General features: G+C 39.8%; 1 protein-coding gene and 1 pseudogene across 1 annotated transcript in view; both read left to right on the top strand.

Moving 5' to 3' along the window:
- The window catches only part of DPT (dermatopontin), a 40,496-nt gene extending 23,986 nt beyond the window's left edge, over positions 1-16,510 (top strand). The window contains exons 3-4 of the mRNA XM_060033625.1: positions 11,651-11,758; positions 15,357-16,510. Coding sequence (XP_059889608.1) covers positions 11,651-11,758; positions 15,357-15,423 — 175 coding nt within the window. The 3' untranslated portion in view covers positions 15,424-16,510. The remainder of the gene's footprint in view (positions 1-11,650; positions 11,759-15,356) is intronic.
- Positions 16,511-20,113: 3,603 nt separating this feature from the next.
- Positions 20,114-22,713, top strand: LOC132427668 (riboflavin kinase pseudogene; annotated as a pseudogene).
- Positions 22,714-26,780: the final 4,067 nt, after the last annotated feature.

Genomic DNA, 26,780 nt, shown 5'->3' with positions numbered 1-26,780 from the left:
ACCCATCTGGGAACTTATGTTTTCCCACGGGACTTCTCTGGAAGAAGCCAACCCTGTTCCAGGTCAGAGTGGCAAACATAGTATATAATTACAGACTGAAAAAGGAGGCTAGTGCTTTCTAGATAACTATGTAATTCCAGTCTGTGAAATTTTGTTCCTCTCCGGCTCCCTGGGCTGATGCCACATATCCCCTGACCTAGACTTTGGGTTGACTAGGAGGATGTGTGTATATTTATTTACCCTGATAACTTACACTGGATGTTGACAACGTAACTTGTCCCAAGTTCTTCAGTCTGCAAACAAGTCAGACATTTCTGCTTTGGACAAAGGAATCCAAAAGTGTCAACATTTGAAGGTTGGCTGACTCAAATGATGTATCTCTCCTCAGAGTGATGCTTGGAAGAACAGCCTTGTGGGTTATGCTTATTCTCTGCAACCAGAGAGCATTATTCCACAGATGCCCACGTGGGGCACAATGTCTCTAAGGATATGCATCTCCAAACTCTTAACATTTTTCTGTTTGAAGCAATGATAAATGGTAACTTCAGAGATCAACGTCAGCTGATATCAGTAGCTATCTGATGGGGCAGGGACCTCGTCCAGCTTTCCAAAATGCCTCCATAAAGCTGTTCTTACTCCACCACAGCAGGCAAACAGGCATGGCTAGGGTGTAGGATATAACTGTGAAAGGTCCTGAATCCAAGGCCAAAGGGGCTTCACATTCTAGGGTAGAGTGGAAGAAGCCTACCAATCATTAAGATGCTAGGAAATTAATGAACATGGAACTATGTAGGTAGGCACAAAGTCTTGATATCAAAGACTGGCAAATAGAGATGTGCAACTTTTCTTAAGTTGCCCAAGACATTCAAATCTCTGGTAGCCATATTTATCCTTGGCTTTGGTCTGCAATGGTCTGCCCATCTTCCTTCACCACCCTACCCTGCCCCTTCCTCATCCCACTACCTCACCCAGACATGTCACTGATGGTTGGTAGAACCAAAGGGTGGGGGGAGAAAGGAGAGAATTACTCAGAAAGACACAGCAAGTCAACTTAGAAGCGGTCCCTCTAAGGAAGGCTTCACTTACTGCACCTCTTTCCGGTTGCGTGGTGTTAGAGCTGAGAGCTACCACGGTTGTCAAGGAAATGGTACTTTTTCAAAGGGACCCTTGGAGCAGCAGCAGAACGAGGCTGCCATATCACCATGGTAAGCAGTGCATGACTCACTCTCCCACTGGTGTGTCTAGACATTTTAGTGGCATCTTTACATTTCCGGAGTCATGACGGTATATGTTTTTCTAAATTGAATGAAACCTCTAGGGCATGAATTAGGTCATAGTTCTTCAGCATCTCAGCATATCGCCTGGCACAAAGCGGGCCCTTAATACATTTCTCGAATGAATAACGAAACATCACAGGCGCATAGGAACTGTAACAGTGGTGAAACCTGACATTGATATGATGATGTTTTATAGCGGAAAAAGACTTCATTCACGAGCATCATTTTATTTGATCCTTTTAACAGCTCTTTGGAGTGAGAACTGTTTTCCCACACCTTCCCACAGTGAAAACTCCTGATAACTCTCTTATTTGAAACCTTCCCTTACATCACTTTAACTAGCTTGAATCACCTCCCAGGGAACTGGACATGTGTAGGTGGGGACATTTTTCTCTTCCCACTTTGAAGGCCATTCTGCAGCATTGAGCCTGACACTGAGAAGTGAGCATCTATCCTCTCTGTGCTTGCAAGCTTTTAGGGATTCAGGAATAGCACCACTCTGAACAGGAAAAAAAAAAAAAAATCAGCCAACCAACTCCCACATAAGTGCAGGATTTATTTGTTTGGTGGGAACCAAGGTGCTGCTCCCATTTCAGTCTCTGCAGTTTCTCATGAGATAATACAGCATCACTGAGCTCTGGCAAGAAAGCGAATTCCTGATAGATGCAGACATGGCGTCACTCACCGGTCCCCACTGGGATTGGATACATATGTAAACGTTACGCATATTTATTTATATGTGAGAATTAATTCTTAGTCCATTCATCTGCAAACCACAAACACGTCACTGAGGAAGCCACAACCTTTCACAGACTGTTTGAAATAATTCCTCAGTCTCCAAACAGCTCCAGCGGCTGTCCCCCATCAGCATGCTAAGGCTGTCCATGTGGAGAATATGTCCCAGGAACCGACAGTTTTGAATTGAGCATGTGTTTCCTTTCCTAAATGGTTCTTCTCCAGATTCGTGACCTTACATCAGGTTCACTGGATAATATGTTTTGACCAAAAAAATAATGGCCTTCTTCAGAATTAACACAGATAACCCGTTAGTTTTCCTTCAGCCTTGAGCTTCTATGACTCTCAGATGTTGCATTCTATTTTCCGCTGCCTAGTCCCCCTCTCCCCTGCTCAAGTCATAGCCACAGAATTTTTCTTCTTAATTCCTAGATAGCTCTAGCTAACAACAACAAGAAAATCAGTTCATCATAATATTCTCCTCTGTCTACCCCAAAGCACTCCATCAAAGCTAATCTTTAACTCCTACTCTCATTGTTCAGATTTTAATACAAGATGGATAGTGTCTGCATGACTGTTCCCCATGAAATCGTGGCAGGGACAAGAATGACCTCATAGGCACCTCCACTGTGGCGTCTGTCACCCCTACCCCAGCTCAAATGCCTGCTGCGGCACTGTTCCCAGAGGTCTGGTGGGAAGGGCAGCTTCTACACTGGTTCTTCTGAGCAGGTGGGAAGCTGTTATTATAGAGATGGAGACACACACACTTTGAGAAATAGGACTGAATGTTAACATTTAAAGCAGCTTGCATTGAGTTTAGATGCTTTGGTGCCCTGCACCAACCATTGCCTGGCATTGCATGATGGACAAAGCACTCATTCGGGAGACAATGGCGCCTCTGAGCTCGAGCAAAATCAGTCATACCTTTCTTCAGCTGGGGTGGCCATCGTAATTACTGTGCCATATTTATAATACAGAAATGTGTTTGCTGCATGCATCTCAGTGCTGCCTCCTTTCTTATGCACAAACTTCAAGAGCAGAAATTTCAGAGATGTCGCTGGTTGTCTAGTAAGTATTGGGTAACGAAGGCCAGGCCCTACTTGTTATTTTAGAACAAAGTGAACCTCGCAATTTGAGACCAAATTTGTCATTTTGTTCTCTCTAGTCTGCTCTCCTTTACTGTTTTCTAGAAATAATCATTCATTCTTCTATTCATGAATTCATTTAATCAGACTGAATATAAATGAATATAAAATAAGTACAACTCATAGACTTTGATTCAGTTCCTGTTGATCACGATGATGATGATAATGATGATTTTTATTTATTGAGCACTTATCATGTTAACACATTGACTTTTTCTTTGAATTATATTTTATTTTTTAATACAGCAGGCTTTTATTAGTTATCTGTTTTATAAATATTAGTGTATATATGTCAATCCCAATCTCCCAATTCATCCCACCACCACCACCACCCCCGCTTTCCGCCTTGGTGTCCATACATTTGTTCTCTATATCTGTGTCTCTATTTACACCCTGCTAACTGGTTCATCTGTATCATTTTCTAGGTTCCACATATATGCGTTAATATACGATATTTGTTTTTCTCTTTCTGACTTATTTCACTCTTTATGACAGTCTATAGGTCCATCCACGTCTGCAAATGACCCAATTTTGTTCCTGTTTATGGCTAATATTCCATTGTATATATGTACCACATCTTCTTTATCCATTCATCTGTAGATGGGGATTTAAGTTGCTTTCATGACCTAGCTATTGTAAATAGAGCTGCAATGAACAGTAGGGTGCATGTGTCTTTTTGAATTATGGTTTTCACTGGGTATATGCCCAGTAGTGGGACTGCTGAGTCATATGGTAAATCTATTTTTATTTTTTTAAGGAACCTCCATACTGTTCTCCATAGTGGCTGTATCAATTTACATTCCCACCAACAGTGAAAGAGGGTTCCCTTTTCTCCACACCTTCTCCAGCATTTGTTGATTGTAGATTTTCTGAAGATGCCCATTATAACTGGTGTGAGGTGATACCTCATTGTAGTTTTGATTTGCATTTCTCTAATAATTAGTGATGTTGAGCAGCTTGTCATGTGCCTCTTGGCCATTTTATTGTCATACCGCTGCTTGTAGTAGTCTCTTAGGATGCTTTGTATTTCTGCGGTGTCTGCTGTAACTTCTCCTTTTTCATTTCTGATTTTATTGATTTGAGTCCTCTCCCTCTTTTTCTTGATGAGTCTGGCTAAAGGTTTATCAATTTTCTTTATCTTTTCAAAGAACCAGTTTTTAGTTTTCTTGATCTTTTCTACTGTTTTCTTTGTTTCTGTTTCATTTATTTTTGCTCTGATCTTTATGATTTCTTTCTTTCTACTAACTTTGGGTTTTGTTTGTTCTTCTACCTCTAGTTCTATTAGGTATAAGAGTAGGCTTTTTATTTGAGATTTTTCTTGTTTCTTGAGGTAGGATGGTATTGCTATAAACTTCCCTCTTAGAACTGCTTTTGCTGCATCCCATAGGTTTTGGATCATCGTGTTTTTGTTGTCATTTGTCTCTAGGTATTTTTTAATTTCCTTTTTGATTTATTCAGTGATCTCTTGGTCATTTAGTAACGTATTGTTTAGCCTCTATGTGTTTGTGGGGTTTTTCCTTTTTTCCCCCTGTAATTTGTATCTAATCTCATAGTGTGCTGGTCGGAAAAGATGCTTGATATGATTTCAATTAATTTACCGAAGCTTGATTTGTGACCCAAGATGTGATCTATCCTGGAGAATGTTCCATTTGCACTTGAGAAGAAAGTGTAATCTGCTGTTTTTGGATGGAATGTCCTATAAATATCAATTAAATCTATCTGGTCTATTGTGTTGTTTAAAGCTTGTGTTTCCTTATTAATTTTCTGTCTGGATGATCTGTCCATTGGTGTAAGTGAGGTGTTAAAGTCCCCCACTATTACTGTATTACTGTTGATTTCCTCTTTTATAGCTGTTAGCAGTTGCCTTATGTATTGAGGTGTGCCTATGTTGGGTGCATATATATTTATAATCGTTATATCTTCTTGGATTGATCCCTTGGTCATTCTGTAGTGTCCTTCCTTGTCTCTTGTGACATTCTTTACTTTAAAGTCTATTTTATCTGATATGAGTATTGCTACTCCAGCTTTCTTTTGATTTCCATTTGTATGCAATATCTTTTCCATCCCCTCACTTTCAGTCTGTATGTGTCCCTAGGTCTGAAGTGGGACTCTTGTAGATAGCATATATATGGGTCTTGTTTTTGTATCCATTCAGTGAGCCTGTGTCTTTTGGTTGGAGCAGTTAATCCATTCACGTTTAAGGTAATTATCGATATGTATATGCCTATTACCATTTTCTTAATTGTTATGGGTTTGTTTTTGTAGGTCCTTTTCTTCTCCTTGTTTCCCACTTAGAGAAGTTCCTTTATCATTTGTTGTAGAGCTGGTTTGGTGGTGCTGAATTCTCGTAGCTTTTGCTTGCCTTTAATGCTTTTGATTTCTCTGCTGAATCTGAATGTGATCCTTGCCAAGTAGAGTAATCTTGGTTGTAGGTTCTTCCTTTTCATCACTTTAAATATATCGTGGCACTCCCTTCTGGCTTGTAGAGTTTCTGCTGAAAAATCAGCTATTAACCTTATGGGAGTTCCCTTGTATGTTATTTGTCGTTTTTCCCTTGTTGCTTTCAATAATTTTTCTTTGTCTTTAATTTTTGTCAATTTGATTACCATGTGTCTTGGCATGTTTCTGCTTGGGTTTATCCTGCCTGGGACTCTCTGCACTACCTGGACTTGGGTGGCTATTTCTTTTCTCCTGTTAGGGAAGTTTTTGACTATAATCCCTTCAAATATTTCCTCAGGTCCTTTCTCTCTTTCTTGTCTTTCTGGGACCCCTATAATGCAAATGTTGGTGTGTTTAATGTTGTCCCAGAGGTCTCTTATTCTGTCTTCATTTCTTTTCATTCTTTTTTCTTTTTTCTGTTTCATGGCAGTGAATTCCACCATTCTATTTTCCCGGTCACTTATATGTTCTTTTGCCTCAGTTATTCTGCTATTGATTCATTATAGTGTATTTTTCATTTCAGTTATTGGATTGTTCATCTCTGCTTGTTTGGTCTTTAATTCTTTGTAGGTGTTTGTTCTTTAATCCTTCTAGGTCTTTTTTAAACACACCTTGCATCTTCTCGATCTTTGCCTCCATTCTTTTTCCGAGGTCCTGGATAATCTTCACTATCATTATTCTGAATTTTTTTCTGGAAGGTTGCTTGTCTCCACTTCATTTAGTTGTTTTTCTGGGGTTTTATCTTGTTCCTTCCTCTGATACATAGTCCTCTGCCTTTTTGCTTTGTGTATCTTTTGTGAATGTGGTTTTCCTTCCACAGGCTGCAGGAATGTAATTCTCCTTGCTTCTGCTGGCTGCCCTCTGGTGGATGAGGCTAGTGCCTTGTTTATTTCTTATGCATGCGACTCATGATACTATGACACAGATCAGAGAATTGAGGTGCAGAAATTGCGACTTGTTCAAAGTACTGAACTCAATTCCAACAGGTCTATCTGCTTCCCAATCCCATGTTCTTTGCAGAGAACTGAGCTCTCTGAGTGTTGATAAGGAAATAAGACCTGGACAGGTGAAGTATTAGGTAACAATACAGTAGGCACCCAGTAGTGAAAACAGAGAAGAAAGTGGTTATTTTTGCTGAAGGGGAGATGTTGCAGATGGGGTTGCCCCCACTGACTGCAGGACCATGGCAACCATGATGTAAGTTGGCCAGAGAAAGCCAGCATGAATCAAAACAAATGTGTTTGCTGACCAGCTCTGAGCTTGGACAGCGAGCTGGAAATTCAGTTCTAAGAGAATAATTTGGAAAATACTTAGGGACTTTCCTCTTCTAATTTAAGTCACAGATATCTCTGGAACTGTGTTCCCCATGTTGCGATACATACTTGAACTGTTTGATATATAGATCTCCAAAATCCGCCACAAGTGGACAGACATGAACATACTGCATTCTTTCTCATACCCCCAGAGTTCAGGGTCTCTCTGCAGAGAAGGGCACTTTGGTGACTACAGAGTCATTTAGTCTCACTTGACCACTTTCCCCAGCTCTTTGCAGTAGAAGCCAGGGTGACTGTTCCCTTGAGGTTGCTTTCCTTTATGCATAAGTGCAATTGGGTTTTACTTTTCGCATTTCTGCAAAAGTAATTCAAACAGGTTCTGGTACAGCACCTATTGGGGGTGCCAGACCACTGGCAAATTAGCCTAAACTAAAGTTTTCTCATTTCTTGTAGCTTACCTAGAAAAGCATTTATTATGCAAGAGGATTGATCACAAACAGATTCTGTTTATTTAAGACATTTCTCAATGATTTTCCTGTCAGAAAGGGGCATCCTCTTTTTGGCTGGATGCAGAATGTAGGCCAACTTCAATACATCAAGTCTATAAATGTTGAATTTCTCCTCCATGCCCACTGCTGAACTCGATCATAAAGGTGTATATGACTTCCATGTACCAATGACCCCTCAAAGAGTTCACTGTATTGATCATCATCGTGAAACAAGATGCTATACAGTATTCTGTTTCTAATCAGATGCTAAATATGTGGTGCTAACAAGTAATAGAACATTAGAATGTGATATTTTAAATGAGGTGTTAATTAGGAAGTGGAGAAAATAGGAGCAAAACAGAACTAGAGATTGGACTGACCAGCAGAAGCTTCTCTGAAATGTTGTTTGAGCATGGGCTGAGCTCTTAACAATGGGATGGAAAACATTGTTTCCTCTTGTCTTTAAAAATGCTGAAGTATGGCTTCCTCAGGTACCCCCTTCTGGTTTGTTAACTTGTAAGTGCTGAGTTTTCTTCCAGTTTTTACAGTAGAAGTCTGTAGTGTGTGCCTCTCTGGCATTTCACAAAGTGGGATAAGGTTGAGGATGTGACACCAGCTGACTTTGGGTCATGAGACATGGCCCCATTTGTTCATGTGCACTCCAGTGGGATGCATGGCCTGAAAGTGGAGCCTCTAGGATGACCCCAAATAATCCAGCTGTCCTACCTACCAGCAGGTCAGACATGTAACAGATAGATGCTAGTGCTATGAAGTCTGACTTTATGTTCAAGTCTCAGTAATCAATAATAAAGGTGAAGTTTGTTAAAATCTTATACTGAGTCACTTTCTGTTAAAGAATAGAGTCAAAACCCTTTAACTATTAAAAACCGCATAATTTCTTAAGCAAACCTCCGACAAAAAGTAAAATTGTCCTCTTTATCTAACTAAATTCTATCTCTACTCCCCTTTTTAAAATGAATGTGATAACATATATCTGAGTAAGCTCTGTGATATGTCCTATTCTCACAGCAAAGGAGAATGCCATCTATCAGCTGCAGTTCAGTTAGTGGTAACGTATTGGAGAGAAATCATTTATTGATTCTAGTTGGATCTACTGATAATTTCAGAGCTTTAATAACCTTAGACGAGAAAATCCTATATCAGTCTTAAAAATCCCTTCCATTTGTATGGGCTCTCTTCAGTTCATAACTAATTTCTTTCCATCTCCTTCAACCTTATCTAATACAAGAAGCTGTACAAGTGGTTCTATGTTATCAAGTTCTCACTTAGCTTTGGAACAACTTTCTGTCTCTCTCATCTTGCCTGCATAGGGCATAAAAAGTAATGTAAAGCGAGGAATTGTACCCCAATAGTCACTCATCTAAAAGTGATAGGAGGAACACATACACACACATATGTACTTCTTTGTAAAGGGATATGTAAGGCTCCTGATAGAAGACCTTCAGTAAGTGACTCATTTCAGTAAATTGAATAAAGACACCTTTCTGACTGAACTTTCCCTTCATCTTTCCAAGCTGAAGGCTTGTTTGATTGTTGTAATTGGCCTAGGAATGTATGGCAATGCTCAGTATGAAGTGTGCTTTGCCAAAAAGCTGCCTGAAGTGACCTGGTAATTCACAAGGAATCTGCAACCACACTGAACTCTCCCCCTCTCTCCCTCTGGAAGCTCATTGCCATAGCTTATGAAACGCTGATCTTCTGCTTCCCTGTAGTCTCTTAATTTCCTGACAAGTCCCTATGCCCTTGTCCCAATACCTAGTTCTGAAAGTTTAAATTCTTTTTTTCCTCTGAGGAGCCATTACTAGGGCTTTCACTTATTAGAATATTTTGTGTGTGCATGATGTCATCACGAACTAAACGGAGACACATCTATCTGGTTCTAAAATTCAGAATCCTGGACCGTATTGAAACAGCAGCTCCCTCTATGAATGGTGTTTGGGAGTTTCACTTTCCTCCCAAAGGGGAGGAAAGGGGCCTTTCTCTCTCTGTATTTTCAGTTTCATAAAGTAGGGATAATTTCTATCAATATCCAAACTCCTTCCCTAGCCTCTTTAATCTAGGATTCTGTAAGATAGTCTAAACTTTATCTCATGATTTTATAACAAAAACAAAACAACACCAAACCCCAGAAATAAGGCAAAAACAAAAACTTGCCTGGGATCAAGATGGAAATACACAAATAAGCATGCATAATACCTTCTCCAGGGCATTCTAGAAATTCACTGAACAGCAGTCCCCCACAGAGAAATCTCCCAGTTGAACAGCAGGCCCTTTGGTCTGATCACCTCCAAAAATGAAGCAATAGGGAATGCTCGTTGAAGAAAGCGTTGGATGACTTTTGTCCCCCTTTGAAGCTTAAAATGTCATGATTTTTTTAAAATGCAAGTCTCTTTCCCACTTATTCCAAATGTATTCAACTATCCAAATCATCTGAAGGTAGATCAGTAAAGACTTAAATAGAAGTCTAGCCTAATTATTTCCAATAGTTTTGGCAATTGGATTTAGCCTAATGCAGTATTACCTTATGTAGACTTTGCCTCAGCAGGTATTAAAATGTTTGGCAATTAACTTTTATACACTGTATCTAAAGAATGCTCTAAAAGTTCTGGAAAATACTTTGTGCTTCCTGATGCAAGAAAAACACCTCCTACTCCATCTCTTTTAATCCTAATTTGCATTATCCACATTCTCAACCAATCCCTCTTTCTTTGGGTAAACTTGAATCTAGCACTTGTTAGGATCCTCAGGGATCATAAACCAATGGAATCCAAATGACAACCTATTAGGTCCACTTATGAGTCATTTAACATTTTCATTAGAAAGATAAAGCCCCTGTTCTGGGTCTCTTTAGAAGCACAAAATAGACTTCTGCATTAGCCTTATTTCCTTTCATGAACATGTTGGGTCTGGCATCCTGATAGAGCATACTTATGTCTTAAGAAGAGAAAAATCAGAGAACAAGGACAACTGCATAATGTGGGAAAAGGGATGGTTATGAACAAAGACAGTGAATTTTTAGGGCTCTGGCTAACCCAGGTTACCCTGAGCTAACCATTGATCTTGTTGCATCTAAGCACTGAGATTCTCTTGGGAGACCTTCCAGTTTATAAATCAATCTTTTTAAGATTTCATGACAATCTTGCAGTATTATGACTACACAGGGAGAGATGTTTCTATCATCAACATACAATGGCCCCAAATCACATTAAATTACTAACACTCACTATTTGTTTCCCAAGCAGCCTTGGGGATGCAGATGAAGACTTTGGGGAACCTGTATCATACTGAAAGGACTATTTTGGTCTTGAAGAGCCCCAGTGGTTTAGCCTTATAAGAACCAGGAAATTCAAGATTTATTCCAGGGTGGACCACAACGAACCTCTTCAGAGAGAGGCCCAGGATTGACGTAATTTTGGAGAAAGAAGGAAAGGAGAAGGAGGAAGAAGAAACAAAATTTCTTCTAATAATTCAACTCCTACCACGTGTCACACATATTTGTATTACTGCCAATGACAAACCTATAAGGTAGCTTTCATTCTTCTATAGACCAGGAAACTGAGATTAAATGACTCTCCCAAGGCTATTTATTTATTCAGCAAATACTTACTAGGTACCAGGAACTGTTTTAGGCGCCAAAGAAACAATGGCAGACTAGGTAAAGAGCACCCTTGTACAGCTTACCTTTTACTTTAATATTTTTCAAACACCTTTTAGATCATGACTCACAATAAAAAATGCATATTAAACTATTACACAATACAAACATCATATAAATACAAACATGCATATATACTTGAAACAAAGTTTTTACACACACACCCAAGAACTTATCTTTAGTGTGTACAATGCAGTCTCTGATATTTTCTATTCTATTTCTTCTTTTTTTAAAGTTCATCTGGTACTAACCAATTAAATTGATTTCATGATCTGCAACTAAGTCACAATCCACAGTTTGAAAACATGGTTCTAGTGGACTTGAATGGAATGGATTAATATTGATATTAATCAATATTTCCTCGAGACCTGAGGAGTTATCTACATCTTTTTCAGTGTATAGTTTAACGGCAAGAAGGAATATGAGAAGTGCAAGGAAGCTGTCCATCATTTGGCAGCCTGGAATAGCTTGGTGGAGGCCACCCAACTCTGGTTTGGGTCTCCCATAATGTTCAAACTCCATCTCTCCTTTATAGTATGTCTCTTGTTTGCTCCTGTTTGCCTCCAGCAATAATAGTTTTATCTTTTCCCTCTAACCTTTTGTTCTTCCCACATAGGCTGACAACAGAATATCCAGGCCACTATGGTGAGGAAATGGACATGATTTCCTACAATTATGATTACTATATACGAGGAGCAACAACCACTTTCTCTCCAGTGGAAAGGTGAGCCTTCACCATGGGCTAGGGTTAGCGAGGTCAGGAATTAGCTCCACACAAGAATCATGCCTGTAGGAACCTGGATCTGGGGTTTTCCCTATTTGAGTTTCTTACTTGGTCTAAGATTAACTGAGAGATTGATGGGACAGTGGAAAGCAATGAGAATTGAACCCATTTCAGCAGCAGCAGATGAGGTTGTGTTCCAACTTGCTCAGAGCAGGAAATTCCCAACTTGGTATTCCATGATGTTCTAAGCTTTTCCCTGTATTCAATTTCAAAGAGCATTTTTCCTTACCAAACATTAGGAAGAGAGTACAAAAATGATTGAAAGAGTACCCACTGTCAAAATGAACCCTCTCCAATGCCATTTCTCCATATGGTCCCCACTTTGGGTTGTGGGAAGAGAGAGAGAAAAGAAGGAGAGGGGGCTGGAGGGGAGAAACACACAAAACTTACCAACCTTATTTAGAAATAAAAAAGGAGAATTTAAATAACGGAAAAGAAAACGCCACTAATTTTTTAAATCTGTTTGCTCTCACAATCAGCTCCCAATCTTATCACAAATATTGAATACATCAAAACAAAACAAGAAGAAGAAAATAAAAATTCTTCTCCCTACTAATAAAGAGACATGAATAAATTCAGGTGTTAAAAGGTTGATCTGTCTACTTTTAGTCAGGTGATCATCACTTTACACAGCAAATGAATTCCTGAAAAGTTAGCAATAAATATTTTTCAAATAGGACAAAACCTAACTCATTAAATAATAGATTGACAAATTTGAGTGTGACTTATGTTTTGTGTATATTTATGCTTTTGAGTGCAATGATATCACACCTAACTGATACAATACAATACAATACAATACAATACAACTGACACAATCCTTAATTTAAAAAAAGAAAAATAAAACAGAAAAAAAAACCCATGAAGTAGCTCTGAAAAGACACAATACGTGTTGCCGGCTCCACGAACAAAAACCCTTACATTTGCTCATAGCAGAACTTCTTAGTTCTCACACATTAATTATTTGTATTTTAGATATGTTTTTATCTAGCTTAGTTACTATTTTCTAGAAGGGGCAAATTAAAAAATAAAGATATTACTTAGAATGAGACTCACTTCACCAGTGAAAAGAAATAGTTGAATGATGTGACACATACAAAAACATACTTAAGAAAAAGAAAGAAAGAAAAGGAAAGACCTAAGAACTCAAAGACTATGGAAGCCCGGTGACATTTAGCAGGCGTGTGTATCCCCAACGGGCAGCACTGGATAACATTATAGCAGAGAGCTCAATATTCCTAATGATGTCTCCAAGTCATCATGAAAATTAGTTCTGCATTTCCTCCTTAAGAAGGCAGGAAGGAATACAGTAAAGAAAGCATGCCATCCAAAATTTCCACCAAATAAATACATTTTGGCAGTTAAAATGTCCAACTGCTTGGCTTGGAAATTTTCAGTTATGTGGTTTAACTCAAAATCTTGGAAAACTGAGATACTATGTCATGCATTTGTTTAAAATGAATATACCCATGTAATTTTGCTACTGGCACTAACAATCAGTGGCTTAAAGGTCCACAACTTCGATTTCTTCCACTCTGCTAAAAGAGGCTGAGGCCGCTACCTTGGATAAATATTGTCAGTGCACAGGACTCACTGGGCAGGAGCTTTTCCTCTACATGCAAATCGTAGTGGTTTCCTCCTGGAATGGAGTTGCTCATCTGGGGCACTACCGACAACTGGGGCCAGATACTTCTTTGTTGCAGGAGCCTTTCCTGTGCAGTCTAGATGTTCAGCAGCATCTGGCCCCTACACACTAGCTGGCAGTAGCAACCCCCGCCCATAGTTGTGACAACAGCAACAACGAACCCTGGGGAGCAAAACTGCCCCTGCTTGAGCACCACTGTCCAGGAAAGAAATCAGCGACTAAGCCTGATTTGGGTACCTCGATTCTTTTACAACCAAGTAGTCTACATTTTGCTTAGCATCAATTAAAAGCCTCGTAAAAGAGTAGCGTGAATGCCTGGCTGAAGATCTTATTTACCTGTGTCTGTTGGCACAGAGATAAATAAGACTTGTCTACAGTAATAAAATTCATTTGATAAATATGCATGCTACCACTTTTCTAACCTCCATCTAAAACAAGCCATGTCCTCTGTTGCCAACTGCAGGAATAAATACTAATAAATAGTTGGTTATCCAGGCTCTTAAAGATCTGTACTGGAGGACCCTATGCCCAATAACTCTAAACAAACAAGCTGGAGCAGCAGACTCAAATGATAAAGCCTGCCTTAGGCTGTTTGAGCAGCGTGTACCATAGCTGCTGTTATCTCCCAGGACTGAGAGTAGTCAGCCCCACCTTCCAGATGGATGAAGATCTTACCACTGTTGGTGTTTTAGAGAAACTGATCTGGGAAGAGGCCTTTCAGATTGAAAAGGAAGAAGGATATTCTAAGGTTGAATGACCTCACTGTTCTTGGGAAGCATTTGTGTGATCGTATATGGAATGACTCTTTCTTTTTGCCCTTCATCAAGACTTTGCGAAGGATGTGACAGCCCATGTCCTCGATGGGATTATGGGTATCAAGTTATGGAGGCATTCTGATATAAGATAAAGAGGAAGATTTGAGTTCAACAAACTTGGAACCTGAAATTGTCACCTAATTATGTTAATGAAGGTCACTTATTTCTCTGAGTCTGCTTCTTCACCTTAACAATGACTTATCATGAGGATTAAATCAAAAAATATGTAAAGCATCTAGTGCAATGCTGGATAGATTGGAGGACTCAGCAAATAGTAGTTACAATTGTCAATACCATCACCGTTATCATTGTTAAACAAAATCAGACCAGAAAAGTGCTGTGCAGAGTAGGATCTCAAAATTTTTTGTTAAATGGGTGAACGAAGAACTTAGGCTAGCCCTTAGCAAAGAACATTCCTTGAAATGTATCCACACCATGTTATTTCAAAATTGAGCAATTCTATGTCCTCTCATACCCATGCCTGACCATTTAAACAAATACTCAATTCAATTTGTTATACAAGAATGGCAGGCATTTTCTTTTTCACTTTATGGGTTTTAGAGTTGTTTCCCCTCCCTTCATTTCCCTATGATAGTGTCTTCTGAAGGGGAACACACAGGGTATAGCATGGAGCCTAGCACATGATAGGTATTTAGGAAAAGAAAGAATGAGCAGATGGATGGCCTAGGTAAGAGAAGATTCTTTACCGTGAAATGGAGACAATGTTGAATAAATGCTTTTATTACACGTTGTTAACCTATATGTCTAAGAGGTCCCTTTGAGACAGAGCAGTGGTGAACTGATCACTGGTGATAAACAGGACCTCGACATGCCAGTGACCTAGCTAGTCCCCTCCTAGGTGCAACTTGAACTAGGTGAGGCGGTGTCCAGGACTCCTGACCTCATAGACGATTACTTGTAGGTTTTCTAGTGACTTCATAGATGTGTCTTCTGAGAGGAAAGTGAAATTAGTTGACCCTAAATGCTCCAAAGGTTTTTCACTCCTTTACTCTTAGCAGTGGTTTTTCCTAAGGTGTCTTTTCTCACTGACGTTAGCTCTCTGACTCTCTCCCCACAGGGATCGCCAGTGGAAGTTCATAATGTGCCGGATGACTGACTACAACTGCGAATTTGAAAATGTTTAGATTTGCAACCTACCAATCTGGGTGAAGGGAAAGGGGCCAGGAGACCTGAGGATGTCCACTTATGTTAACATCAGTTGGGACTCCTAAATGGTTTCTACCGCTCTCTTTTCTTCTCCCTGAGCTGGTTGATAGTTGCTATGCCGGCTATCTGGGCCCTTCTGACTAGTATCACACTTATAATAAAATCCACAGTTTCTCACTTTCAACAAGTTCCATAGCAACGATTTTATATGAGTGACAACGGCTCTGTTGCACACCATGTATTCTGTGTGCATGCTCACAGCCTGAAAAAGAAGCCTGGCTGCTGGAGCACCTGTCACAGCCTTGCTGCTGTTTTTTCTACCCAATAAGCTGCCTGTTGCTGAGCAGTGTCTGTGAACAGGTTCAGTAGTGGAGTGAAGGGGCAGAAACTGAGGAAGGGGAAGGAAGGTCTGCAGCTATGACTGTTTGAAGGAAACCTAGGGTCCTCCCCTAGAACAGACCTTCTGCCTTCAGGGGACATGCTTCCACTCTCCCCCACCACATGAGCCATGGTTGCCTAGAAGTTCACCTACAGAGCTCCGTGCTCCAGGAGGGAGGAGACTGTGAGGTGAAATGGGGAGGTGGAAGAGTTTGGGGGCTGAAAGACTGAGGATTAGAAGAATTTCCTAAATTGGAAGAAGACTACTAGCACACCCAGTAATGAAAATGAGCATCGGAACCAGAGGAACCTGTGCGAATCTGTCTCAAGTAAGACAAAAACAAGAAAGAAGAGAGAGGTCAGAGAATGGAACTCAAATTAGGAACCTGGAGGGAAAGGGAGTGTGGTCAGGGTGCTTTGGAAAACTGAAAAAGGGGTTTGACTCACTGGCACCTGGAAAGGCTGGCATACGCCCTGTAGCTGTGAGAGCTCTGGAAAACTCACTTGGATTGGTCTCAATATTCTGGATGGGAAGGCCTGTCCTGGGGGGTCTCCTTCTCTTCTATGTGTAGTTTAGGAGTGTCTTTTGCAGAGGTGGCATTATCTTTCCTCCTCCTGTGATGTCTCCGTCCCCAGCCCTTTTCACTCTCTTCGTCATAAAAGGAATAAACATATTAACATTTACTATGCTGCAAATGTTAAGGGTCAGCTTTTTTCTCGCTTCACTCCCCTTTCTGATCATTCGTCCATCCATTCAGAACATACAGCTTAGCGCTGTGATTGTGCCAAGTACCATGCATGGCACCAGGAATACAATAACGATTATGACAGAATATGGTTAAGAAATGCAATACATAAACTATAAAGTGCTAAGTGCTTCCATTAAGGATTGGACAAAGGGTGGAACCACATTTCTCTGCCTTTAAATCCTCCTCACACCAATGCTTTTTAACCACAGGGAGCCCCTATTTCCTTTACCCATACAGTTGGCCTTTTCTTTTCAGGTCTATGCTGCCCTTCCCTTCTTTTCTCTCTCAGGGGACCCAGGAGAGCAGGCAGCCAAGCAAAACCACAGGGGTCACCCACCTTGTTATGCAAGCCATCTAGGTGGCCAAGATAGTGAATCTCAGCCAGTGATGCTGCATTTCCCACAGTGAGATCCTGGTATTAGGAAGAGGAAGGCAGAGCTAAGGATATGTCCTCCTTTGCCTTCATGCTGAGGCCCTCTTTCATATTATGGTTTCGCTTTATTTCTTCCATTTCATTGTTTGCACCTCTCTGGCAATTTTACTTTACAGCAAGCTTCACAGTGTTGTTTCACAATGGGCATCATTAATATTTTAGCAATTGCAGCTCTGGGTCAGGATGGCAGCCAGGAAATGGACTTAGTTGGGTGTGTGGAACACAGCTGGAAGGGAGGCAAGCAACACAGACGGGCTGACTTAGCAGCTATGATGAAAACCAAAGGTGTGTAGGGGTGTTGCACCTCACCAGGGCTGAGGTTGGAGAGATGCAGCTGGGAGAAGCAGTCCAGAAGACTGCCAGACAGCACAAGTCGAGGAAAAAAAATAATAAAGCAAGCCAATAAGTGTCTGTGCCAAGTAGAATAAAAGGAGAGAAAAACTATGAGAGAAGCTGTTTTTGCATATAGGCCAAGGACAATAACAGTAAAGACATTATCAACTTGGTTCAAACCTGAATAATTTATACTTTCTATTATGTCAGTCAGTAAGAACTGGGTGCCAGACTGGGGCTAAATCCCAGATCTTTTGACTGCAAGTTCTCTCTCTGTGCTCTCATTACTCCAATCTTTCTACTTACTTGTCCACAACCTTGGATGAGCTACCTCTCCACTCTAGGAGGACATTTATCTAGGTAATCATTGTGTTTTCTTGCAATCCTAGAATTCCGTAAATGCTATCATCTGCCCCAAATTGTTTACAAAGGGATTTGCTAAGGCATTTTCTTCCAGAGAAGAAGCCTGGGATGAGAGTTGAAAACCTAGGTCCTAACCTCGGCTCTGACAGAAAGTGGCTGTGCAATGCTAGACAAATCCCCGGGCCCACCCTTTCTTCATCTGCCTGGTACGAACAGGAATCCCTTTTCCAATAATTTCACAAGATGGTGATCACATAAAATGGGAAGAAAAGAGACATGATTCCTGCCTCACAGGGTCTACAGTCTGGTAGGGAGAGATGAGAAAATAGACAATTGAGACACAAGTGCAGCAAAGTTTCCTGAGGAAACCAAGCCTATGGTTAGCCCTGAAGGACCAGGAGAACTTGTGAGGTGAGTGGGAAAAGTGTGGGCTCTGGAGTCCAACTGTCTGGGCACAAATCCTGGTTCCGTCCCTTATCAGCTGCATGACCTTGACTCAGTCACCTACCTTCCCTGAGACTCTATTTCCTTACCAGTAAAGACAATAATAGTACCCACATCATGGGGTTGTTGTAAGGATTAAATGCAATCTCACAGTGTCTTATTATACTTATTATATGTACTTACTTATTATACATAATAAGTACCCAATAAATGTAGTAAGAGGAATGGAATATTATTAGTATATATTAGAAAAAATGTTCCTCAGGTAAGCTGGATATTAGTAGAGATAAAGAATAGGAAAATTCATAAAAGAGGTGGCACTTAAGTTTTGCTCTCATTCATTTATTTATTTGTTTATTCATATTCAGTCACTGAATCAATAAATTATTAAGTTCTTATTATATATTAACCCCTGTACTAGGCACAGTTTCTACATTCCAGAGGATTATAAACTAAGGGAGTCAGACAAGCAAACAAATCATTACAGTCCAGATTGATAAGTCAAGAATAGGTATCGTTTCAATAGAGAGTGGTGAGAGGTTAGGGTGGGAAAAGGGAAAGTGGCATTTCAGGCAATAGAAACAACATCATGGAAGGCATAAAAAGATGTATACGCTTAGGAAAGGTTCCCTGGGAAACACTGATGTCACCAAGGTGTCTTGGAGGCACAACATGCAGTCATAATGCCCTAAGGATGTACTGGTAGTTCACATCAGCACCATAAACTAGTTATGCATATTCATTGCAATTTTTATATCTATCTAGAACTCAGATTGCAGCTGGGCCCTCCTAGAAATCTAGGGAGAGGGAATTTATCAACTCCCGTCTCTGCTCCTCCATTCTTCTCATATGCACAATACCAGGGCCTGGGAAGTTTTCTCTCCATCCTGGGTGTTCATCCACATATATTATCTTTACCATCAACGGCTTTGACCCAGACCAGAAACTCAACATTTTTTTTTAGTCCCTTCAGAGGAATGTATTCTCATAAAAGCATTAATGAATGTACAAACTCAAACAAAACAAAAAAACTTAAAAATTTAGACATTTCCTTCTGCCATGTTTTTTTTTTTTTTTATTGTCCATCATGTAGTCAGGGGTTTTCCCTCTCTCTAGCTGGTCCTCCATCTAGCTTCCAACCTACTTGATTCTCTTCTTACACTTCCAGATTCTTCTCCCCCTATTAATGAAGGAAAAGGTTGCTCAGTACAGACCGCAGCCAAACAGGGATGCATATCAAGGTGGCCAACACAAGCAAAGGCCATAGAGTCAATAGAGTCCACTCTTACAAAGAAAATCAAAGAAAAGAAAAAAAGAAAATCTTACAAAGCTTCCATCAATTTTAATTAAACCTGTTTAGCGCTTCTGTTTAGCTCTCTGAAGTTAAACCACTGTGTTAAAAAGTAGTACCAGAGCCTAGTTACCATTCTGGAAGCCAGAGTCATTTAGGTAAGTGAAATGAATATATTTTATCAACTTATTCCTTTGTAAAGCAAGGATAAGAAAACACACCTACCTCAAAAAGTCATTTTAAATAATAATGTATTCACGCATAGCACAGATTTTCATGGAACTTAAACTTTTCACAGGATGAAATAACCACCATCTCCTAAAAACTAAAAACCAACCAACACTACCTATGTATTTTAAAACCTATTTATTAGATTCCGCTGTGCCTTGCTAAGTACTGGAAATGTACCATTTGTGACCTCCTTCTTCTCCTATTCCCAATGCACCCGGAAGGAGCCCAGTTGTCTGTGTGAATGAATGAGTATCTGTATCAGTGAAAAATGTGGAATAGAAATATCTTTTAAAAAATGTAAATTCCTATATTCTCTGAATTCTCTGAGTTGTAGCATTACTGTTTATTTCTCTGTTCTTTTTTATACTTTTCTGCTTTTCCCAACTTTAAAAAACAATTACCATTGATTGTGCTTATAATTTTTTTAAAAAAGTAATTTTAATCTTATGGAACAAAAACGGTCACCACCTGCCAAGCATTTCAGCCCCAGGACCGTGTTCCAGCTGAAAGGTGAGCATATGGTGACTTCATGGAAAGAAAGATTATAAAACCAGACTCTTTCATCTAACCGGCCACCTAGTGAATTATAATTTAATATGCAGAATTACCTGCTCTTTCCAACGTCTCTCACCATCCCCAGAGACAATGGAACAGATGTTCATTCTGTCATACGGCCAATGAGAAACTAATATTTTAAACTCCTCCACTCACCAAAGTCTAACTTGCCCTTCAGGGCCAAGCATGGGCTCAGCTTCCCCAGAAAACTTCCAGTGCTTTCTAAGACGGTTCAGGGTCCCTCCCTGGCTCCCTCAGTACCCCACATCTTTGTTTTCACTCTCATGAAGGCAGGAGTCCTGCCTCTTCGGTTCATTTGTAGGTTTTTAGTGCCTGGCAAGGTGTTTTACACATAGTGGGCATCCAAGACATATGTTTTAAAATTAATCTGGATTTCTAGTTGGTTTTCAGTTTTTATTGGGAAAACCTACCAAAGCTCTAAGCAATCAGTAATTGAAAACATGAGTAAATGTACTTTGAAAATTGTGTCGTTCTATTAAGAGGCATGGTATGATGATGATGCTGTGGTTTTGAGGGGTGTTAATGCCATCTCCTGCTCTTTCCCCAGCATCATTAGGTAATCATCAATTTCATCCTTTACAGAACTACTCACTAATGATGAGGGAGTTGGAAAACACACGAGTCACAATTGGCACATGTTCAGAAAGTGTGTTACCGCACTAATGACCAGAATGTGAATTTTGGTGTTTTTATGACCTTTTAAACTATATTGAAATCAATATCTGAGCAGCAAGGACAGGGCTAGGTATTTGTTGCACGTGAGATAGAGCCTAGTTAACTAAGCCCTGAAGAGACTGGGGGCTGAGGGGCAAAGGGGCTCAGGTTGGTAAACTGGTGTAACTCTGTATGAATTTGGATGCTTTTTGAGTCTTATAACAGCATATGAGCTCTAGGGGGGTGGGAGGGCAGTGATTTTTGTTTGATGCATCCCCAATACAACAAATATTTGATGAATAAATAAAAGTAGAGCCCTAAGACTAATGCTAACACAGATTAAAATTTCATGAATACAGACTTTATGACCCTTGTTTTTCCTGGTTATTCCCCCTACGAGTTACTTGTGGGATTCGCTGGTGATAAGCTGGACTGAAGCGGTGAAGCTAGTTTCTCAGAGTCAGGGTTTCCTGTTTATAAGGTTGCTTGGCAGGCATTCATAAGCCGTGCTGGTGTGCCACATCTCCCCTCTCTGAGACTGGTGGATTTCAACTAACCTGGGTGTCTCCTTGGGCCTCTTTTGTTGGCAGACTCAAAGGTGAGCTCATTAGCCATAACCCCTTGGAAAGACGTTTTGGAAATCAAACAGCCTCTGAGTCATACCTGCCTGTCCCCTACCGAGACCGTAGAATGTCATGCAAATTAGTTCTGCCCATTGCTCCCAGGAAAAAGGAATTGAAAATCTCTCACAGTGTAAAACAGCACAGTTCAAGTTGGAGAAGGACTTCCCAGAAATTCAGAGAGAAGGCAGGCTTAGTTCTCCACATGCGTTGGTAAGCCGTGATAAAAGTCCTTGCAGACGGATAGAAAAAGATGGAAAGATGTGGATGAGTGGATTATTGGGGCAGGGCATCAGGCTCAGCCCTTCCCAGAATGGCGCCATTGCTTGTTCTAAATCCATAATCTCACACATCTGTGCTGTTGTACATTTAATGTTGACTGTTACTTCAACAAGGTATCATTAATCACCTACTTTGTTCCTGGAACAAACTGAAGGAAGCCACAAAGCATAAAACACACTCCTGACTTACTTCCGCGATCGCCGGCGTTCCGGAGCCCAGACGCAGCCTCTGCGGCGCCCGGCACCTTCTGTTCGGTCAGCGGCGTGAGGGTCTCGCCGCAGCGTGTAGTCCGCGCGGCTCAGCCGGTTGTGAGCCCGTGTGCTCGCCGGGCCGGCCGGCCGGCACAGCTCCAGCCCGTATCCCCCGGCTGGTCCGGGGGGTCCGGGCACCGCCTCGACGGCGGCGCCGCCGGACGCGCGGACTGGACCGCAGCCCGCACCCCGAGCGGACGACGTCACGAGGCACCTGCCGTACTTCTGCCGCGGCCAAGTGGTGCGGGGCTTCGGTCGCGGCTCCAAGCAGCCGGGCATCCCTACAGCTAAGTTTCCTGAACAAGTAATAGATAATATTCCAGTTGATGTATCCACCGGCATTTATCATGGTTGGGCCGGTGTTGGAAATGGAGTCGTCCGTAAGACGGTGGTGAGCATAGGATGGAACCCATACTACAAGAATACAAAAAAGTCCAGGGAAACTCATATCATGCATACTTTCAAAGAGGACTTCTATGGGGAAATTCTTAATGTGGCCATTGTTGGCCACCTCAGACCAGAAGAGAACTTTGATTCTTTGATTCAGCAATTCAAGGTGATATTGAGGAAGCCAAGAAACGACTAGAGTTACCAGAACATTTGAAACTCAAAGAAGACAATTTCTTCCCGGTTCCTAAAAGCAAAATAATGAATGGCCACTGATGGAAAAGCATTTTATTTATTCATTCACTGTTCTCTAATATTTTACTGCTCATAACTCTACAGTCTCATCTTGGTTGTATTTTAAAAATCAAACATTTTCCTACAGCTGTGAATTAGTTTAAACAGTTTAATGTTACCATATTATGTTCCAACTGTTCAATTAAACCCATCATGTTACAGTACTAAAAAGGTTCATTTTAAAAATCAAGATTCTATTTTATATATGTTGATTAAAATGTACCACTAGAAAGGTCTTAAGTGTTTTATAATGGAAAAGAAATATATATAAATATGGGTAACAGGCAAGTCATTAGTTTGAGATGAGAACTATAATTCTCATGGTAAAATTCTAGCATGCATTACCTGCATAGCATGCTTTACTAATCAGAAGGCTTATAAAAACAACTATATTAAGCAGAAGTTTGACAGTTTATTACAAACCTAAGGGGAAAGATCCAGACTTCGTATTTTTGATACTTTGTGCATTTATATATTATTATAGACATGTAGACTTGCGAAATTTCATTTTAATTAGTCATTTCCTTTAAGGGCTCAAATCACTGTACTGTGTTCCATTTTTGTTACAGCTGCCTCAGTTTTAATTGGTCTACACTCTGTGCCTATTATTTTTTTGTTTTTCTTTTAAAACAGTAAAATGAGCATTTTTCGAATCTCTAGGTCTAATTTTTGTGTTGTATAATACTTCTCTCTTTTTAAGAGTAGATATTCTTCAACATTTTTCTTAACCTTTGCTTCCTGTAAACGATTGTCAGTGTCAGTTTTTCCATTTAGAATATCCTACAACTCTACACTTACAAAATGTAGAGTTTCATCTGCGTCTGTATGTGCCATCCCATCCCTTCACTATATAAACAGCGATTAAATGCATATCGCTCTTTTTTGTAGATTTCACATCCATTTTTATTAATTAATTACTTTGAGAATCATAATTTATTTAGCCATTAAGGGATTGGGTCCTGTCCCATTCTCAGAATCTTTTCACTTTTTTTGTGTGTGAATTTTATTTTATTTATTTTTTTATACAGCAAGTTCTTATTAGTTATCTATTTTGTACATATTAGTGTATATATGTCAGTCCCAAACTCCCAGTTCATTCCACCACCACCCCCCACCACTTTCCCCCCTTGGTGTCCTTATGTTTGTTTTCTACATCTGTGTCTCTATTTCTACCCTGCGAACCGGTTCATCTGTATCATTTTTCTAAGTTCCACATATATGCGTTAATATACGGTATTTGTTTTTCTTTTTCTGACTTACTTCACTCTGTATGACAGTCTCTAGATGCATCCATGTCTCTACAAATGACCCAATTTCATTCCTTTTTATGTCTGAGTAATATTCCATTGTATGTATGTACCACATCTTTATCAATTCATCTGTTGACAGGTATTTAGGTTACTTCCATGACCTGGTTGTTGTAAATAGTGCTGCAATGAACATTGGGGTGCCTGTGTCTTTTTGTTGTTTTCTTTTTGTTTTTAACATCTTTATTGGAGTATAATTGCTTTACAATGGTGTGTTAGTTTCTGCTTCATAACAAAGTGAATCAGTTATACATATACATATGTTCCCATATCTCTTCCCTCTTGCGTCTCCCTCCCTCCCCCCTCCCTATCCCACCCCTCTAAGTGGTCACAAACCACCTAGCTGATTTTCCTGTGTTATGCAGCTGCTTCCCATTAGCTATCTATTTTATGTTTGGTAGTGTATATATGTCCATGTCACTGTCTCACTTTGTCACAGCTTACCCTTCCCCCTCCCCATATCCTCAAGTCCATGCTCCAATAGGTCTATGTCTTTATTCCAGTCTTACCCCTAGGTACTTCATAACCTTTTTTTTTTCTTCTTAGATTCTATATATATGTGTCAGCATACGGTATTTGTTTTTCTCTTTCTGACTTACATCACTCTGTATGATAGACTCTAGGTCCATCCACCTCACTACAAATAACTCAATTTTGTTTCTTTTTATGGCTGAGTAATATTCCATTGTATATATGTGCCACATCTTTATCCATTCATCTGTTGATGGACACTTAGGTTGCTTCCATGTCCTGGCTATTGTAAATACAGCTGCAATGAACATTGTGGTACATGACTCTTTTTGAATTATGGTTTTCTCAGGGTATACGCCCAGTAGTGGGATTGCTGGGTCGTATGGTAGTTCTATTTTTAGTTTTTTAAGGAACCTCCATACTGTTCTCCATAGTGGCTGTATCAATTTACATTCCCACCAACAGTGCAAGAGGGTTCCCTTTTCTCCACACCCTCTCCAGCATTTGTTGTTTGTACATTTGCTGATGATGCCCATTCTAACTGGCGTGAGGTGATACCTCATTGTCGTTTTGATTTGAATTTCTCTAATAATTAGTGATGTTGAGCAGTTTTTCATGTGCTTCTTGGCCATCTGTATGTCTTCTTTGGAGAAATGTCTGTTTAGGTCTTCTGCCCATTTTTGGATTGGGTTGTATGTTTCTTTAATATTGAGCTGCATGAGCTGTTTATATATTTTGGAGATTAATCCTTTGTCCATTGATTCATTTGCAAATATTTTCTCCCATTATGAGGGTTGTCTTTTCATCTTGTTTGTAGTTTCATTTGCTTTGCAAAAGCTTTTAAGTTTCATTAGGTCCCATTTATTTATTTTTGTTTTTATTTCCATTACTCTAGGAGGTGGGTCAAAAAGGATCTTGCTGTGTTTTATGTCAAAGAGTGTTCTTCCTATGTTTTCCTCTAAGAGTTTTATAGTGTCCGGTCTTACATTTAGGTCTTGAATCCATTTCAAGTTTACTTTTGTGTATGGTGTTAAGGAGTGTTCTAATTTCATTCTTTTACATGTAGCTGTCCTGTTCTCCCAGCACCACTTATTGAAGAGACTGTCTTTTCTCCATTGTATATCCTTGCCTCCTTTGTCATAAATTAGTTGATGAAAGGTGTGTGGGTTTATCTCTGGACTTTCTATCCTGTTCCAGTGATCTATATTTCTGTTTTTGTGCCAGTACCATATTGTCTTGATTACTGTTGCTTTGTAGTATAATTTAAAGTCAGGGAGTCTGATTCTTCCAGCTCTGTTCTTTTCCCTCACGACAGCTTTTGCTATTCAGGGTCTTTTGTGTCTCCATACAAATTTTAAGATTTTTTTTGTTCTAGTTCTGTAAAAATGCCACTGGCAGTTTGATAGAGATTGCATTGAATCTGTAGATTGCTTTGGGTAGTATAGTCATTTTCACAATATTGATTCTTCCAATCCAAGAACATGGTATATCTCTCCATCTGTTTGTGTCATCTTTGATTTCTTTCATTAGTGTCTTATACTTTTCTGAGTACAGGTCGTTTACCTCCTTAGCTAGGTTTATTCCTAGGTATTTTATTCTTTTAGTTGCAATGGTGAATGGGACTGTTTCCTTAATTTCTCTTTCTGATATTTTGTTGTTAGTGTACAGGAATGCAAGAGATTTCTGTGCATTACTTTTGTTTCCTGCTACTTTACCAAATTCATTGATTAGCTCTAGTAGTGTTCTGGGGCATCTTTAGGTTTCTCTATGTATAGTATCATATCATCAGAAAACAGTGACAGTTTTACTTCTTCTTTTCCTGTTTGTATTCCTTTTACTTCTTTTTCTTCTCTGTTTTCCATGGCTAAGACTTCCAAAACTATGTTGAATAATAGTGATGAGAGTGGACATCCTTGTCTTGTTCCTGATCTTAGAGGAAACGCTTTCAGTTTTCACCATTGAGAATGATATTTGCTGTGGGTTTGTCATATATGGCCTTTATTATGTTGAGGTAGGTTCCCTCTATGCCCACTTTCTGGAGAGTTTTTTTCATAAATGGGTGTTGAATTTTGTCAGAAGCTTTTTCTGCATCTATGGAGATGATCATATGGTTTTTATTCTTCAGTTTGTTAATATGGTGTATCACATTGATTGATTTGCGTATATTGAATAATCCTTGCATTCCTGGGATAAACCCCACTTGATCATAATTTATGACCCTTTTAATGTGCTGTTGGATTATGTTTGCTAGTATTTTGTTGAGGATTTTTG

This window comes from Delphinus delphis, chromosome 1, assembly GCF_949987515.2.
Source record: "Delphinus delphis chromosome 1, mDelDel1.2, whole genome shotgun sequence".
In the NCBI taxonomy this organism is placed as follows: Eukaryota; Metazoa; Chordata; class Mammalia; order Artiodactyla; family Delphinidae; genus Delphinus; species Delphinus delphis.
The sequence above is the reverse complement of the archived record's forward strand: the minus strand, read 5'-3'. Positions and strand labels throughout refer to the sequence as shown.